The sequence below is a fragment of the Staurois parvus genome, unplaced genomic scaffold (genome assembly GCF_062004578.1).
Source record: "Staurois parvus isolate SC_StPar_1 unplaced genomic scaffold, SC_StPar_1.0 ptg000025l, whole genome shotgun sequence".
NCBI classification, from domain to species: Eukaryota; Metazoa; Chordata; class Amphibia; order Anura; family Ranidae; genus Staurois; species Staurois parvus.
In genome coordinates, this window is record NW_028317821.1 from 18,705,881 (window position 1) to 18,724,554 (window position 18,674).

Sequence of the window (18,674 nt, forward strand, 5' to 3'; positions counted from 1 at the left end):
GGGCAACCCTTTGTATCAATTTACAAGCATTAAAAAGCTGGCATGCTAGTTAACAACAGCATGCCATAGTTGTATTTTTTTTTTCGTTTGTTATTTTCAATTCTTTGCACTCAATAGTTGTACTGCCAAAGGTAAACTCGTTAATTATCATTATAATAACAGGTGCACACTCAAAACATGTTCATATTTACCATTTTTGTGTATTGAACATTAAACTGGACTTACAATTTTAGTATGATCCCTGTCTTTCACAGCCTAGTTGTGCTATGTCTGTCCTGTAAGCACACATGCTTCTAAATTATTTTTTGTAGGTCAGCTTCAAGATAGACTTAACACTATCTACATGTGTGATAAAAAATGTTTTGCACATATATGTGGATCATAAATGCATGCATATGTGGCTGTACTTGCCATCTAGTGGCTGTGCGGTACCTAGAGATGCCAGGTTTCATCCATTTTGGCATGCCTCAGATTAGCCTGTGCCCTAAAATGAAGTGTGTCTTTTATTGAAAATTCAAACTTGATAAACCGTTGTGCAAATATCATGTGACATATACATTGGAACTACCACTCTTTTATTCTCCAGGGTGTCTGCTTTCAAAATATATATTATGTTTTGTGATTTTAACTAATCTTCAGCCCTAAAATGATTTTTTGTTATTAAAAGGGTTTAAGTGTTAAAAGCCTACTTAGATTTTCTTCCCTCCCAAAGCTCTTTGAAGCCCGTGGACTCCAGAACACAATTCAGGAATTACAAAGCATACAGAAAACCAAAAACCCAATTTTATCCTCTTATAATATCCATTCTGGAGCCTCTCAGTCTGCATCCTTAGATGCCATTTACCTCTTTTTACATAGTGGCAGGGCCCAACACATATCCCTTCCATTGTTTTGATCCTTTGATCTTGGGAGCAGAACACACAAACCCATATTTTGGGTTTTGACGTGTTTGTACCACTGACCATCTATCTTGGCATATTTCTGTCTGACATCACTCTACCCCTTGCCTCCATTGGTGACTATTTCTACACACCACTGACACTGCCATGGGCTCTAATGAGACCTTCCCAATTATTTGTTCGGGTATGCTTTCATAAGCGCTTCTTCCTAAATCTTCTCAGGGACTCACTGGTCTCTCTACTGACTTTTCTGCCTCTTTGCTTTTGGTTCCTTGGTTTCCATACTTCTCTCTCCAAATTACTGTCCTGAGGCTGTAGGGGGCCTACGTACCCTGAGTCTGTTAAGGAACCACCCCTCTTACCTGTATCAGCCTCAACCATCATTAACTGTTTTTCCAGTTTAACAATACCTTTGTGGGTACCCTGAGTAACCAAATTATTAGAGATCATCAATGTGTTTTTCTGTTTATCATTCACAGTAATATTCAATTATCACCCATGGGAGCTTTGCAAAACGTTTCTTCGCCTGTTGCCCAACACTCTGCAGATTGCTGCCCTAACATTTGACATTTACCAAACCAAACTGTGTTTCTATCCAAATGGTGAATAGATGAGACCTCTGTGTAGTCCATTGCTAATCAATATCCCTTTTCTCTGCTGCAGACAGGGTTTCTGCTTTTTCCTTGTTCATTTTTGGCCCTTTCAGCTCATGGGGTCTGATTGCTGCAGCATGGATGCCCTTTTCTACAAGCTGATCAGTGACATCTCAGAGTTCAATAACAGAAATACCATCCATTCTACTGCTATGTGAAGAGGCCTCTGATATCTTTGACATCTTATACTTATCTAACAAGTCTCTGGGGTGCCTGCCTCATACAAAATTATCCAGAAGCAACCTGGCAGGGAACTGTTGGACAACTTTCCAGATCATTAATAAGCATTGTATTAAACAATTCCAATTCTGACTATCTTTGTCCAGTACAGCCTGCAATACCTTGCTCCAACTAGTGGTACTCTGCAATACCAGCTTGTCTGACCAAGGAGGAGACACCAAGGCAAGTAGTGGCTGAACATTTAAGAGTTTAAGCCTTTACTTTAACAAATCCTTCATAAAAATGCACCCTGACTCCATAGCAAAGACCTTCTTAGAGACCTTCATGTGACTGGAGAGATTCATTTTCTAATTCCCTAGAGGTTTCAGTTGTTAAGGGGACTTCAGTTTCAGGTCTGGCAGACTGCATTACCCATTATCAACTTGAGCCTGTGGCTTGTTTAACACATGTACATTCATGTCTATTTTTGGGGGAACACTCTCACTCACCAGAGAAATAGCACACGTGTGCTCTGAAACCTCTAGCTCCAGCACTCTGAGCTCTTTGGAGGTCTCCAGGCACACCTCTGCTACCTTAGCCACCGTTGCTATGTGGGATAACACATCTTGCTAGTGGTCACCCCTACTATATTCAGCTCATGATTTTGTCCACATGACACTGGTGCAATAAGCTTCATGCTGACACCTCCTCTCTTAGTCTGTCAAGTGCCACTTCACCCATGTTGATAGATGATGAAATTACAACCAGCCTTTTAGGCTCTTGGCACCCTCAACAGGCTCAACAAAAACTTCCCCACTGTTGTCTGAGATGACAATTGACATTTTTACCAAGGTGTTACCCTCCTGGCAACTCTCCCCAAACAGAAGCTCAGATATACTGGTATAGGTGTGCTGAGTCACATCTTCCCTGATGCTCCTCCTTCTCAGCAACATACTTTCTCCTGCTGCCCTGGGAGACCACACTTTCTCAATTGAAGCTCATTGACTCCCCCAGACCTGCTGATTCTTCCCTTGATAAAGTCACTTGCCATGATCCTGGTTAGGAAGTCTTCATGGACTGGCTTCACTGGTGTTGCTATTGGCGTCCACCCTTTACCTTCACTCCAAGTTACATAAACAGGGTGGGCAGAGGCGCAACAAGTGAAACTACAAGTGATGGAACATAAAAGAATGGACACTGAGATGGATGGCATAAGCCCAGGGTGCAGTTCATAAGTCCATATTTGTGGGGGGGGAAAACCCTCATCCAATGTGGCAGCTGTTCCTCAGAGTATGCAGACTCTGTATGGAAAGACAAATAGGAGAACAAGGGAGGCACTACTGAGTATAGCATTAGTGTATGGTTTATTCAGCAAAGGTAAGTAACACTCACAAGTTCGCTTGTCATCAGTAATGCACAGGTTCAGTACAGCCCAAGAGTCCAGGGATAGAGCCCTGCTTCCACAGATGGAAAGGAACGCAGTCCCAGCATGAGAACGGTGACTAGAAGTGAAGGAACAAGTGTGGAAAGCCTATAGAAGGCCTATATAGGCCTGCCTGCACAACACCAGTGCTCGTCCGGTGATGCCACTTCTGCCCGCAGATGCATTCCACACTGGTTTCTTCACTTCCGGTCGGCGATCTCATGCTGGGACTGCATTCCCCACCATCCATGGAAGTGGGACTCTATCCCTGGACTCTTGGGCTGTACTGAACCTGTGTATTACTGATTGATGACAAGCAATCATTTTCTACTCTCTTGTGAGTGTTACTTACCTTTGCGGAATAAACCATACACTAATACTACACTTAGTGGTGCCTTTCTTGTTCTTCTATTCACTCCAAATCAGCTTCCTGCTCTTTCTGGGCATTCAGAGTGGCCTTCCTAAGTGAAGACATGGATTTCTGCCTGGTCTTGTTATTCTGCATGCAGTCCGAGAAAGGGGACACTTGGTGACAGGATGCCCCTACTCATTGCACTGCAGGTAACATACATATATCTGTGCCTTATCCAGGTTTCCTACTCTTCTACCTTTTCCATGCTGTGGCACACTTGTTTCTCTAATGCAAACCAGTTTACTTGCACCCATGTTGCCAGGAGAAATGGCATGCATCTTTTGAGTCAGGACAACCAATGGATCTCTCACAGCACTGAGAGTGCACCTGCCTTCCCCTCTAGCTGGGGTTACTGTTGCCAAGTGCCATTTACATCAGTCCCTCTCAAATTCAAAAATGTTTGGTTCCTCTGGAGTTGTCACCAGCAGGGCTTGCACACTTGAAGACTTCCAGCTACCTTTTTTTTTCATCAACGTCCTTTTTTTATATGAGAAATAAATATGCAGCGCTTAGGAAATTAAATATGAACAAACAGAAACATGAGCAGCATAACTGCATGACAAATTCAGTCCATATTGCATGGTGCGATAAAGTGACAGGTGCAATTGTCCTAATAGTTCATGTTCAGAGAAATTCGTGACTCTTGTGATCTCGTGATTTGTACAAATAATGCACTAACCAGATAGCGCAATCAAAGCGCATGGAGCAATTAAGACCCGCTCCTGGTGCTCTGGACTTGTAATATTAGGAGGATGTCATCTGTAGGTTTGGCCACCAGATGTCATCAATCCAGGTATATAGGTAAGTCATCAACCAGAAAGATCATCAGCGGGGGAGGGGGTGATCATGCATCATTCCCAGATGGACGGAACCTTCAAAAGCGGGCTCCCATATCATAGATGAGACCCAGAGAAGCCTCTGATAGTGTAGTATGTTTATTAAATAAAAACTTACACCAGATACAATAAAGGAAAAAACTTACATCAAAGTAAGGTCAGGCCACCAGGGTGTCAATCAGGATGGCTTTGTGGTATGTATACACAGGTCAAGGGCACCTCCTTTTTTTATATGCCCTGCTCTTGAAGTCACTCCACTACACAGTCCACAGCACTTTTGCTCAGTTTAAACAGTGGAGTGCTGTCTTTGAAAACTCTGGCAGGTAAACCTCCTGCCACACCAATTGCACTTCCAAGGCTCTGTACAGCTTGAACAGTTTCCAGCATGAATTTCTGGTTTGGTGGCGAGGAACAGGACAGATTCCACCACTTGCCCATGTTCAAGCACCACTTCAAAGTTCATGGACTCCAGAAACCAGTTTGGGAATTTCAAAACCCAGAAACATAAACCCAATGTTCATCCTTCATATGTATTCTCCTGCTTCTCAGTTTGTATCCTTGAGGACCTTATCTGTCATTTACCTTTTTTTTACATAGTGGCAGGGCAAAGCAACAGAGATGCAACAGGACAGGAAACCTCTCCAAAGTAAGATGAAATCACTTTTAGGTGATTGTCACCAGAACAGCTGTCCCTTCCATTCCTGTTCTGGTTAAACTATTACATTTTGGGTTTGTCATCATTTTCAAGTAAAGAGGGTAAGCTGTGAAAACATCAATATAGATCTGAAAGGGATTCTATCCCTACCATATCCAAAAGTAAAAATATGTTTTGGCTTTAAATAAATGTTATTGATTTTTCTACAGAATACATAACAATATTAAATGATCTATTTACAGTATCTGTGCTTGTAGTTCAAATTTAAATAAATATGCATTCTACCATACAACACTGAGATCCTGATAAAATGTGTAGTGCTTCTTAGAGTTCACATTAAATATATGACTTTAAAATGTAGACCATGGCTATCAGGGTCACCTTTGGCCTCCATTTGTGCAGCAGGCATAGCTGAAATGAATGGAAGATTGAGTGTTATGAAATGCCATTTGAATTATTTTTCAGAAAAGAACATGTTTTTTAGTTTTGAGTAGAAAAGGAAAGTCAGTTTCAGTTTCTAAACTGCCATATTGTAATAACCTTACCTTACACAAACTATGTATTGGTTCTGACTTGTCTTTTTAGCCAAGGTATATTGAACCACTGGATCCCTGTAGCCAATATGTTTGCATTAATATGGGTTGGATGCTGTACAACGTATCAAGCAATTGTCACAAAAATGTGGAGAAACCTGACTGTGGCTTCCGCGGAATGCCTGTCCAAGTGAACACTGACAGCTGCTGCCCAGAATGGGAATGTCCATGTGAGTTTTTTACCAGTGTTTTCATTTTTTTTAAATCATGGATATTGTGAACAATATTATTATTATTATTATTACTACGAGTTTATATAGCGCCAAAGGGTTTGCTCAGCGCTGTACAATAGGGGGGACAATACATGGCACAGTACAACAACAACAAACAACGTACGAGGGGTAAGAGGGCCCTACTCTTACGAGCTTACAATCTAGGAGGGAGGGGGTAAAGGTACAGTAGGAAGTGGCTGAGGGGGATGAAGTGGTGGGAGGAATGAGGGAGGATGGCCGTTAGGTGAGGGTGGGGTAGGCTTCCCTGAAGAGATGGGTTTTGAGGGAGCGCCTGAATGTGAATAGGGAAGGCGACAGTCTGATGGATTGGGGCAGTGAGTTCCAGAGGATGGGGGAGGATAGAGAGCATACAATATATAAAGATAAAGCCATACGTCCTGATCTAATTAGCCATGTTCTTAAGTATTCCAGTCAGAAGACTTTAGCTAGTTATATTTTTTATATTTGCTATTAAGCAATCTTTTTAAAAAAATGTTAATTCTTGTCTGTCGTATTAATTACTTGAATTTGGTATTTTCTGAGTCACTAATCAATGGCAAGCACGCAGACCATGGTTCTGACTTTACCTACATGGTTTAAGTCAGTGATTCTTAAAGAATGGAAGCTAAATAAAGCCAGGCAGCTTAAATTTCCAGCCTACATCTTTCTTTCAGTACACATTTTCTTTAACATTCACATATAAAGGTGTTTGAGCACTATGTAGCTGTCCACTTTTCTCTGCTCTCGGGGTTGATTTACTAAAGTCAAATAAGCTGTTCATTTTGAAAGTGAATTTTCCCTAGAGCTTGAATTTGGAGAACTGCACTTTAAAAAGAATACCTAATCATGTGCAAGGAAAATAAAAATAAACATCATTTTTGCTTGCACATGATTGGATGATGGAAGTCAGCAGAGCTTTGCCTCATTTACTAAGCTCTAGGGAAAAAAACTTAGCAAAGTGCAACTGCTCTTGCAAAGAGAACTGTCTATTTTTCTGTCCAGAAATATCTCCATCAGAAGTTCATGTTATAGGGTGGCAGAACAGAAACGGGGACAGGAGCACTTGTTACCTTATAACAGAAAGTGCCTTCACAAAGACCTTTGTGGCAGGATCATTAAGTAATCCTTTTTAAAATATTTACAAAAACCTTTGAAATTACATATGCTTATGATATTTTAGTGACTATATTTAAATATATATTAAAATTTCCCCTGCAGATGATTGGATATTCAACACAGGTTCACTTTTACTAACTTGAAATGTGCTTAAGGTTCAGGTCTGAACACAAATTCAGACATAACCTTGCTTGTTCTTTACAACAAACAAGAAAAAAAGTAATTGGGACTTTTAAGGTGCTAACACAACCACCCTCAGGAAGAAAAACACATATTGTATATAAAATCACAAATGTTTATTGTATAATCATATTAAAGTATGGGATAACATCCCCATGATAAAAACATTGCTATATACAATCAAACACTGTAGCAACTGCAAACACCTTTCCTTTTATGATAGATTGTACATAATAGTATGTTATGATCATATGAATAGGATATAAAGGGAGGTACTCCAAATATCCACACCAGAAGCTTGCATGCATGCAATGCTCGATTACATCACTTGGGAGACTTCCCCCCTTTTGTTAACACCAGCTGTCTTGTGCTGGACCTGTCATTTGGCAGGAGTGAAGTGACGGGTCCAGACGTGGGTCGGCATGATTTTTTTCTTTCGATGAGCATCATATTTGCCATGGATCTAGCATCGATTATGCTAGATAACATAATTGATGGTGGATGTGCACTGTTGGACTTTTTTGTTTTTTTTTTGTCAAAAAAGAGTTTGTCTGTATTTACACTTTACATTTTTTTTATGAATGAGTAGGGGTGCATTCACACAGGGAGCTTGTATCTGTGGGCCCCCTTATTATAAAAGGGGGATTCAAGATTCCGATAAGCATCCCACCCGCAGACCACCAAAACAGCAAGGTCAGGCTTTTTGGGGAAGAGGGTCCTCATCGACATGCGGACATGATGAGACCATGTGACCTGGTATGGTTCAGGAGGAAATGGGAGGCACGCTTGTTTCTACTTTCCTGGCCAGCCAGTATGGAATTTTGGGGGTATCTAATGGTTTTTCTTTTTTGTTCATTTTTTTGTGAAGTTTCCACTTAAATTCAGTACCAAATCTGAAACGTGTATGAGACCCTGATCTAGCATCTGGTATAGATGATCTGTTATAGATGACTGAAGTCCCTGGCCTCTTTGTTCACAAAAAAGAATGAAGTGGACGGGAACTGCCATTTTGCCAGCAAATAAAAAACATTTTTTTTCTGTAAATGTCAGTTTGCTCTAGTAGGTTGTATAATTCGCACAGATACACCACTTCACAGTCAGTGTCAAGGCATCTCCTAGTCATGTTATTTAAAAAAAATGGCATTTTTAAGGTTTCACTTTAAGCATTACTTAAATTGCTGCTCCCTGCCAAATGGATATTTAAAAAAAAATTGTTTGCTTCAGTACATGTCCCCCATGGCAATGCTTAGCCCCTATAGTCGTTCAGTTTGACTCTCATTGATTTCAGTGGGGTTCTGATTCAGCAGCTGCTGGACCTGCCTCAAACAGAACCCAGATTACAAAAATTCTTGCACCCCACCATTGGAATTTTTTATTCTTAATTGTTTGCTGTAAGGCAGGGCAGTGCCCAGCCCTCCAAGAGTGGTTCAGTTCGGCTCTAATTGATTTCACTGGGGTTCTGATTCAGCAGGTATGTTTGGCTCATCACTATTACTTACAGTATAATAACTTATTGCTAAATGAACAGCCTCTACTTCTTTAGTAAATCAACGAAATTGTGTCCAAAAGAACCTTTGCTGACTTCCTTAGATTATGGAATAATTGCTGAGAGACATAATAAGCATAATGTAACAAGCTTACAGTACATATAAGTGTTATTTATACCAACCATTTTTCAAACATAAGATTTTGCCAAAAGGTTTTTCTTTAACATGTCACATGGAAAATTTACTAAAACTGGAGCATGCAAAATCTGGTGCAGCCATGCATAGAAACCAATCAGATTCTGGGTTTATTGTCAAATCTTAATTGAGCAAGCTGAAGAAAAAGTTAAAAAAAAAAACTAGAAGCTAGTTGGCTACCATGTACATCTGCACCAGATTCTGAGTGCTCCAGTTTTAGTAAATCTTCCTCATAGTATTGCAATTGTATGGCTTCTCTGTATGGCATCTCCTTGTTCTTTTCTGGTGGCAGTATGGTTCTGTATGTAACTGTTTATATACATGCACTAATTCTGTGCTGTAAACATTTTGTAAATTGTTTGTCATTTATTAGGCCAGTGCTCTGTGTTATCAGAGCTAAGCATCATCACGTTTGATGGAAATAACATTGCACTCTATAATGCGGCACCCTACATCCTAGTCAGGCTTCCAAAAGAAACAATTGTAGCCCATATTGAAAAATGTCCTCCAAGCTTGGTAAGTGAGATGATTTATTGTTCATTGGCACATGCATTAGTTACTGGAGATATCTAATGCCTATGCTACAATAAAATGTTTCTTTAAAGGAAAACTGTCAGAGTCATGGAAAAAGTTTGAAAATGTTAATTACCTAACTTCCATGCCGATTCTCTTGGTTAAATAATTTGAGTCAATGATAATATTGTTATGCAGGATTTATATAGCAACAGCAGTTTGCACAGTGCTTTAGAAAATTGAGAGCTTACAATCTAAAGGGAAGGACAAGTAATACAAAAGGTAATAACTGTGTAGAGGCGAGCTGTTGGAGAAAATTAAAATTGAGTTGTTAGCTAGAGGAGGGATATATTTACTTACTAGAGTTTTTACAAATCACCTAAAGGTGGAAAGAGTAGGAGATAGCCAAACAGATTGGGGTAGGGCATTCCACTGGATTGAAGATTCTCTAAAGAAGTCCTGGAGGTTAGCATGGGAAGAGGTCATATGGGAACTAGAGAGCAGGAGGTCTTGGGAGGAGCAGAGGGGCTAGTTTGGCTGATATATTGAGAAAAGGTTGGTGATGTAGCTGGGGCAGAGTTGTGGGAAAATTTGTAAGTTAACATTTTGAACTTTATTTGCTGGTCAATTGGAAGCCAGTAGAGGGATTGGCAGAGAGGAATGGCAGACACTAAGTTGTTAGTAAGGTAAACGGGTTTATCATAAGTAAATATGGAGATGAAGAGCAATGGCAGGCTTACTTTATTGCTGTACATGCTAATTTTAAAGACAAATTCTTGCTCTACCCCCATATGCTTTCCCACCTCTTATCTCCCAACTTGGCAATCACACACATGCTCCTACCTTTAAGGCCCCTCAGTAGGTTGTTAAGCTGTTTTTTAAATATGCATTTCTTTTTTTGAAGTTTTCAGGCAGGTCATATGAATTACTGGGTCCTTTTCAGTCTTCATTCCCAGCAGGGGAAAATCCTCAATTTTCATAGAGCAGCATTGACATGATGATATCAGTGCAACTCTCTGTATCAATATTGTTTGAATCAGGGGCACCATGGTAATGCAGGCCCATGAAACCCTTTAATCACAGTACTGTACTACGCAGCACAGCCTTAGAAGGGGAATACTGCAGTCTGAGCTGCTTTTTTTTGCAGCATATAGAGAAAACAAAAATAGACCACAGTTGGGCTTTCATTACAAAGAACATAGACACAATGATGTTTGAAAATGTACAATCACATGATTGAAAATAAAAATCCTTATCCTTGTGTAAACCTTGTTGAATTTAGCCTAATGTACCTCAAAATCCAAAGGAATATTTTTTATCCATTATTTATGACTTCAACATACTCTTTGAGTGGTTGTGCATTGTAAACAATGTATCCAGGGAACAATCATTGTCTTGTACAGCATGTGCTAAATGCTTAGGTCATAGAGAGTGTATAAAGGGTTTTTTTGTAGCTAGATTATTCCATTTAATGAATGGAGTATGTACTAATGTGTAGTAATTAGAAAATTGATTTGCAAATAAGGTTTATTAACAAACTGGTATTCATATTTAACGTAATATACAGGTATCATCATCAAAAGGGCCCAATAGGAGTCTTGGTGGATTTTTGCACATATACCTGGGTATATATAGTTATTATTAGAGTTGCCTCCAGATAAATGTTTAATCAAAGTCCAGTTGCAGCAAAGTCCGGTGGCAGGGGCTCTCGAGGATGATGCGGCATCTGTCTCTGTGTCAAAGACCTGAAGAGAAGATCAGTGGTCATGGAAGTATCCTTTAACTGTTGTCTAAACAGCCTGGAATGGGACTACTCACTGGAAAGAACTGTGGCGTGACACTGGAACTCAGAGTCAGCCTACCTACTCTGCGTTTTAGACCCACTCTAGTAGTGTCTGCATAATAGTCTCTACTGGTCCAGGATTTAGTAGCATGGATAGAGCATGTGGCTGAGACGTTCAACCTCTGTCCACTTCCTCCTTCCAGGGTTTCAAAGCCAACGGCCCAAGGGCAGGAAGTGCATACATAATATATTTACAGGCATTTACAAATTCAGACAGTAGAGGACAGTGGATCTCTACACAAATATTAACATAACTCAAAGACTTGTGAATAACTAATTCTGTTCTTTAAATCATTACTACGCTAATGAGAGCACTAAGAGATTTTACGTGCCATAATCAGTGAGACAAGCAGCACCATTATTCATGATGTTTGGATTTAGCTATTCACTTCTAATGCACTTTAACTTTTATTTTCTAGAGTGTCAACTCAATAAGAAAGCTGGTAAGTTGATTCAACAAAGCTGCACAAAAGAAGGAATATTAGTAATGGCTACCTGTTTTCTTCCTGTTCTGTGGCAGTTCTCTGTCTGAAATTCTTACAGCCTCTTATATACCACAAAAATCTTTCTATAGGTAACTATATAAATGGCCATGGACTGACCTCGTTTTAAATTTTGTCATGTATTCCTTTTTTTGTAGGTTGCAGCTGGAGGTACTTCAGGGCTGTGCTTCAAAAAACTGAATGTTACAACTGCAAATTTTCAAGTACTTATAAATCGCTTAGAAAGGAGGGTGAGTATAAAATGACTGCTCTGTTGTCCAATGTATATTACAGTCTAAGCTTTTGGTTTAGTAAAGTACACCAGGATTTTAACTGGGTAATTAGTTTTAGTATATATTTGAAAGCTTAGCTCTGGTCTATTGTAAGATTGACTAAACAAAAACAAAGAGATTTTGTGAAGCTTGGCTACTAACAAAAACATTTTAAAAACCTGAGCAGTTAATTTGTGTGTGTGTTGAAAATGCACAAGCAAATATTACCTTCGGTAGTATACCAAGGTTCAGTTGATACCAAGGTGTGGAAAGCTAAGGGGTCTTTTGATTAAACAAATTTGAGTACGAATGTCACAGCATTCACTCAACTGTCACAAATAATCCCCTTAATATGTCCCATATGTTTATTTTTGTTAAGTGCCAGGATCATCTAGTTGCCCTGATGCGGTCATTTTCTGATTGGGCTATTTCAGCAAAATACTGCATTATAGCCACTAGATTGATTTGACAATCTTAGGAAATAAACATATTATACACATTACAGGCATATTTCCTGTAGGCTGTGACATTAGTACAGCATTTTGTTTTAGAAATAGAGCCCCTAAATGTTGTGTAGTTATTAAGTTTGGACCCTCCTAAGCTTGTTTTTCCATTAGTGAGGCTGCTGAGGGGGATAAAAAAGATAGGGGTCACACTAAACTTTACAGCTCTCTTCACACTTTACAATCTGACTGCATGAACACCTTTAGATCTACCAATAAATATGAAGTACAAGTGCCTGCCTGATTGTACACAAATTGATATAATAGAAAATTGATAGTTATGTCCTAATGTTACATAGCTTTGTTAAATCTAAAGGAGTTTATGTTCAGATTGTAGTCAGATTGTAGCACATATGGCGACCTTTACAGTAAAAAAAAATTATATTTGCATATTACTTGATCTGTGTTTGTTGGATCTACTATATTTTTTCATCATATGCTAGGTCCTAATTATTCAGGTTTTTGACAGGTTTATTGAGGGTTCTGTCAGGCATCAGTACTAGTTTTTCCAAATATCATGATGAAATCCAAGTTCACATGGGTGACTTTGGAATCAGTTTCCCAGAGACTGAGTAGTTTTTTTCACTAGTTTTACTAGTAATGTGCATGAATGATATATGTACTCTTTAGGTTGATGGAAAGCTGTAAAATGAGAAATATGGATGCTGCCATCATTGCTGTCATATCCTTCTGCAAATGCATACAACAGTGTCTGGTTGTTTTGCTGAACTTCTTTCTAATATGCTCTGAGTCATTGACCTAGGAACAAGTATGAATTTTTGAAGCCAGTAGTTTAGCATTTTAGCCCAGACAGCTAGCATTCTTCAAAAGAAGAAGACTGGTTTGTTTAAATGTTTATTTACATTACCTTCCACTAATCTGTACACAAATATTATAAGAAGGAACATTTAAAAAATATGTGTAATTCTGAATACTTTAATTGTGAGCTTGGCCAACAAAGAGAGTAGAGCATTTTTTGGCAAAATCTTCTGCAAATGGATAGAGTACCTCTAAGGGGCAATAAATTAATTAAAAAAAACAGACATAATATGCCCACAAGCCAAAGGAGAGTCCTCTTTCTACCTCCAAATGGAGACAGGATGACAAGGACAGCTGACATGTTTCGGGGACCCAATCTCCTTTTCAGAACTATGGCCATTTGTCTTTTACATCCTTTAATAAAGTGTCAAAGATAGTGCGCTAGGCATTTGCACCCTTTCTGTTTTTGTGTTTTGTAGTGTTGGATTTCCCCAATCTGAAAAGGGCTGCACCACCACTTCTTTCTATACCGGGTTACGAACCGACTATGTGATAGTTCATTTATGTGATGAGTGCCTCTACCATTTTTTGATCACTGAAGTGTAAATATTTTCTCTTATGCAAGAAATGAATTGTCTGGGTGGTTTCAATATTTGTACACACAATCATTGAATAGGGCATGATAAGGAAACCACTTGGTAAACTGAGCCCAGGCGCCCTGGTAAGGGAAGAGAAATCCTTGAGGTGGAACACACAACCTGGACTGGAAATAGTTTCTTCTTTTATGAAACAACTGCTGAATGAAATTTGGTTGGTGGGATCCCCTCCTCTAAGGAAGGGGGATTACTCAGCATTCAATGATGATTGCCCCTTAGAGTCTTCAATAGAATTAGGGTTATTAGTTGTTTCTGCATCAGAATCTGCCTCTGAAGGGTTAACAACAGAATCAGGGATACGAGGTGTGTCTACATCTGCTTCTTTCGGAGAAGGTGGGAATGGATATTTTAAAACCTTTGTGATGCTAAATTGTGAACCATTTCATTTCATTGTGGCCCACAACTGATTACCAACTCACTTAAGTGGACCTCGCTCTTCAAAAGAGTGAGCACCCCTGCTCTAGGGGGTTGGCCTTCAGGTTTCTATGTGCCTAGTGTTAATTTCACCTGTAGGCAGCAGTATAACTCCAGGTTGCTTAGTTACCATCCAGCAGGGTCCCTCAATGTATGCAAGAGGAAAATGGTTTCAAATGTCACATGAGAGCCAGCCAGCATATCAGATTGAAAATCACATTTTTATGATTCTCTTCCTGTTGTTTCAGGTAGAAGTGAATTCAATACCTCAGCCTTTACCTTTCTCAAAGCAAGGCCTATGTATCCAGGATACGGGCGCAATGTATGTCATTAACACCCCGACCGGCATTAGCATTAAATGGACTCATGTTACTGGTATTATAGATATACAGTATGGCCTTCATTCCAATCAAACCACCAAAACAGAAGGGCTTTGTGGTAAGTGAGACATAAGAGAACCAAAGTTTGGTATAATTTTTGGCATATAAGGGACTTTATTAAAATTATATGCCTTCATGCATATGAGATGACTGCAGCTTTTTTTATTCTTCAGAATGATTCTGAGACTATGAAATAAGTCACAAACTCTGCTGGAGCAATATTTTTTGTGGTTATACATCTAAAAAAGTTAAAGGATAAGTTCACCTTTGGGAACATGTTCCACCCATTTTTAGGATGGAACATGTAACATGTTCCCACTCCTACAGTTTTCCCGCATTTCCCTTCCCCTGTGACAGCGGGCCAGGAATTTTCTTCTCACACTTATTCCCTGCTGTCATATTTTGAAATCAAGAGCGTGGCCATGCAGGGCTCCGCCCACACGGCCGAGTCATTCATTCACAGAATTCTATGAATGCCTACAAGTTCCATCAGCCTCTGTGGCTGAAAGCTTGTAGTTCTCAATGGATTGCAAGGACACTGGTGAGCATCCTGGTAGTCCATTGGTTCCTCCTGACATTGTATAACTTCCTGCCCGTACAAGGTATGTGAGTAGACCGCTTACACTGACAGTCTGCAGGAGCCCTGCAATGCACCCTCTATCTGCTGATCATGGGCTCAATACTTTACAGGCTCCTTAAAAAAAAAGTAAATGCACAAATTTTTCCCTTCAAAAAAGTGCATTTATTTTTTTTTTTTTAAGGCAAAGTCATCCTTTAAACTTAAAATCTTTATTAGAAATTCTGTCTTAGTAGACAAAAGAATTTCTGTTCCAGTGGCAGCTGTATAAATGGGGCTCTCCCTTCACATTGGAGAGACCTTCACTTACTTATTGTGTCTTCAATACAGGAGGTGAAGAGAAATCTTTTTCAACTAGGTAAAAAAGCTTAATTTGAATGTAAAGTGATCTATTTCGGGTATTCACATAAATTCATAACTGTAATCAATTTTACAGATATGCATGCAGTCATAATACATTGACCATTTTTACATCTGATCGTTGTGACACTATACTGTTCTTTAGAAAGTTTAAAAACTCCTGGTGTTTGCTGCATAGCCAGCATTGGCAGAAAACAGAAGAAACCATCAGTGTTACTATTATACCACTAAAACATATAAAACATATAATCCATATTGTAGAGATTGATTCTTTCATAACCCAAATAACATTCATACAATATGTTTGCATATGGTGCTATAAATAACCAATACAAGAGCAAATGTTACAGAATCATTTGTAGTATCCTATGATGCTATCAAACACAAAAGTGAAAAAATACTCGCTTAGGATAATTTATCTTTTCTGTGTTATAAGGAATATGCAATGGGGATCCAAGTGATGATTTAAAAATGCAAAACAGGACCATAGTAACAAATAAGGAGGATATTGAAGCATTTATTAAAAGCTGGGAGATTGAGAAATCCATTGATGTTACTACAAGACGTCCAGTAAGAAACTGCACTGAAGATAACTGCACTTACTGCATGGAGTTACTAAACAAAAAAGTATTTGCCCCATGCCATCGAAAGGTACGTATAATTATATTACATAATATTCACATCTTTACCACCTGACTATTCTGTAAAAACACTTCTATGAGACTTTTATTGAAGAAGATCCAATTATTGTTTTTCTCAGGGCTGGAGTTCTGCATAGCCAAATGGACAGTGGCCAAGGTGGCAGAACTGCTAGGAGTGGCCTGCCTGTACAATACAGTCTAGTCCTCATTGTTGTCCCTTCACAGTTTGTTAATTTTTTGTGCACCAATATTCTATGTACTTATATTTTTCCCAACCTTAGTCCATTCACCTATGACTGAGCTCCTGGAAGAGAGCAAAGTGGGTAGATTGTGTCTTTCAGCCTTTCTGTCCCTAGACTATGCATGCCCCATGTGGCTATGATATCTGATCTTGTTAGTATGATAGATGTAAAATGTCCATTGAACATAACATTGTACTCAATGATCAGAGACAACATGTGGAATTTTTCATAAGATGGAATAACTTCAGTAAAAACTGAAGTAAAGTAAGATAGAATGACTTTAGGCAGCATTTCACTATTTAGTTGTTAATATTTTGAAAGCTCTGATTGAGTGTAAATGTGCTGCATTTAAGAGTCTTCCATTCCACATTCTCATCTATGCCTTTTCTAGGTAAAGCTAGATGTTTATGTAAAGTTGATGGTTGCTTTGCTTAAAGCTGGTGTTATTTGTAGGTTTCTCCTCAAGACTTCTGTGAGAAGATGTGGATCAACAGCACATATTTCTTAAACTATGAATGTGACGCTCTTTCTGCCTACGTAGCATTGTGCAGCAAACACAATATTTGTATTCGATGGAGAACCAAAGATTATTGCTGTAAGTCACACTGCTTTATTGTTATCCTCAAATATATACTGTATGTATATTGTAGCATGGCAGTTTCAAGCATTGGGAAAGGCCTGTGGCACCCTGATCGGAACAATGATGCTGCATTCGTAAAATGCACAATTAGCAGTGCAGTGGCCAGGAGTACATAATTTATAAAAAAGCCAATACAATGCAGCTGTCAGTACTATGTAACTTACAACTTAGCTTATACAGTGAAGTGGTCAGATGCAGGGGATTATGTAATGTGCAACATTACATATAGAGTGCAGCAGTCAGGACTATGTAGCAAACTAAGTAGTGTACCGACTACAAGGGAAAGGGCTATGTAGGATACAGGGGCGGACTGACCATTTAGCCACTCGGGCACTGCCCGAGGGCCCGGGGTCAGCAGGGGGCCCCATGAGATGCCCCTGGTACCTTTGATAGGCTTTTTTGGGAGTGGTTTGAGTGTGGGTGAGGACACAGGGGCCCCATGATTTCCTATTGCCCGGGTGCCCCATGAGTTGTCAGTCTGCCCCTGGTAGGGTATGAAGTGTAGCAGTCATTACTTTGTAGCATATGGACTGCAGCATTTAAGACTATATAACATAAATATAGTGTATATATTGCAGCCTTCAGCAATATGTAATGAACAAAATACTGGTCAGAGTGCAGGACTATGCAGTTGTTCTGCAGAACTTGCATCGTGCAGCAGGTAGGAGTAATTTGCCCCCCCCCCCCGTGCTGCTGCTGCTCTGTGATGAGTACCCTCTCAAATGTTGTTGGTCACTGGTGTCTATTCCAGTGTATCCCCTTTACATTGCAGGTCAGTGGCATTTATTATCCTTAATTGGTGGTCAGTGTTATTTATCACCTTAAATTGGTGATCAGTAGCATTTTCACTGGTTATCAGTGGGAGCTGATGTACTGCTACAGGGCAACCGTTCTGTGCAAAATCACGTATGTATACATGATTTTGCTCTTCCTTGTGTAGGTGGTGCCAAAGTCCCGCTATAAGTCACTGATCGCTGCCATTACTAGTATTAAAAAAAAATTGAATATATATACCATCATTTGTAGACGCTATAACTTGTGTAAACCAGTAAATATAAGCTATTGGGACTTTTTGCCAAAAATATGTAGCAGAATACATACTGGCCTACATTTATGGAGAAATTAGATTTTTTAAATCTTTTATTGAATGTGTTGTATAGCAGAAAGTAAAAAATTGTTTTTTCTTTTTCAAAATTTTCGGTGTTTTTTTGGTTATAGTGCAAAAAAAAAAACACTCAGAGGTTATCAAATACCACCAAAAGAAAGCTCTATTTTTGGGAAAAAAATACATAAATGTTATTTATGTACAGAAGTGGTCTCCAAACTGTGGCCCAGGGGCCAGATGTGGCCCTTTGGGGCACATTCAACCAACTGACACCAATGGTGGGGCACCATTACCCCTACTGACACAATCAATGGGGTACTATTCTTCTCTTCAAAATCAACAATGGGGTACTATTCCTCTTATTAATCCCATCAATGATGGTGCACTGATGCCAGGCATATTCTACCCCCACTGGCCACAGTTTGGCCCCCCTAAACCCCAAAGGACAGTAAACTGGCCTTTTGCTT

At 39.4% G+C, this 18,674-nt stretch overlaps 1 protein-coding gene across 1 annotated transcript in view; it reads left to right on the forward strand.

Moving 5' to 3' along the window:
* Positions 1-18,674, forward strand: part of OTOGL (otogelin like) — a 204,650-nt gene that overhangs the window by 147,897 nt on the left and 38,079 nt on the right. The window contains exons 37-43 of the mRNA XM_089652693.1: positions 5,623-5,800; positions 9,194-9,336; positions 11,596-11,619; positions 11,817-11,909; positions 14,511-14,700; positions 16,016-16,230; positions 16,916-17,057. Coding sequence (XP_089508819.1) covers positions 5,623-5,800; positions 9,194-9,336; positions 11,596-11,619; positions 11,817-11,909; positions 14,511-14,700; positions 16,016-16,230; positions 16,916-17,057 — 985 coding nt within the window. The remainder of the gene's footprint in view (positions 1-5,622; positions 5,801-9,193; positions 9,337-11,595; positions 11,620-11,816; positions 11,910-14,510; positions 14,701-16,015; positions 16,231-16,915; positions 17,058-18,674) is intronic.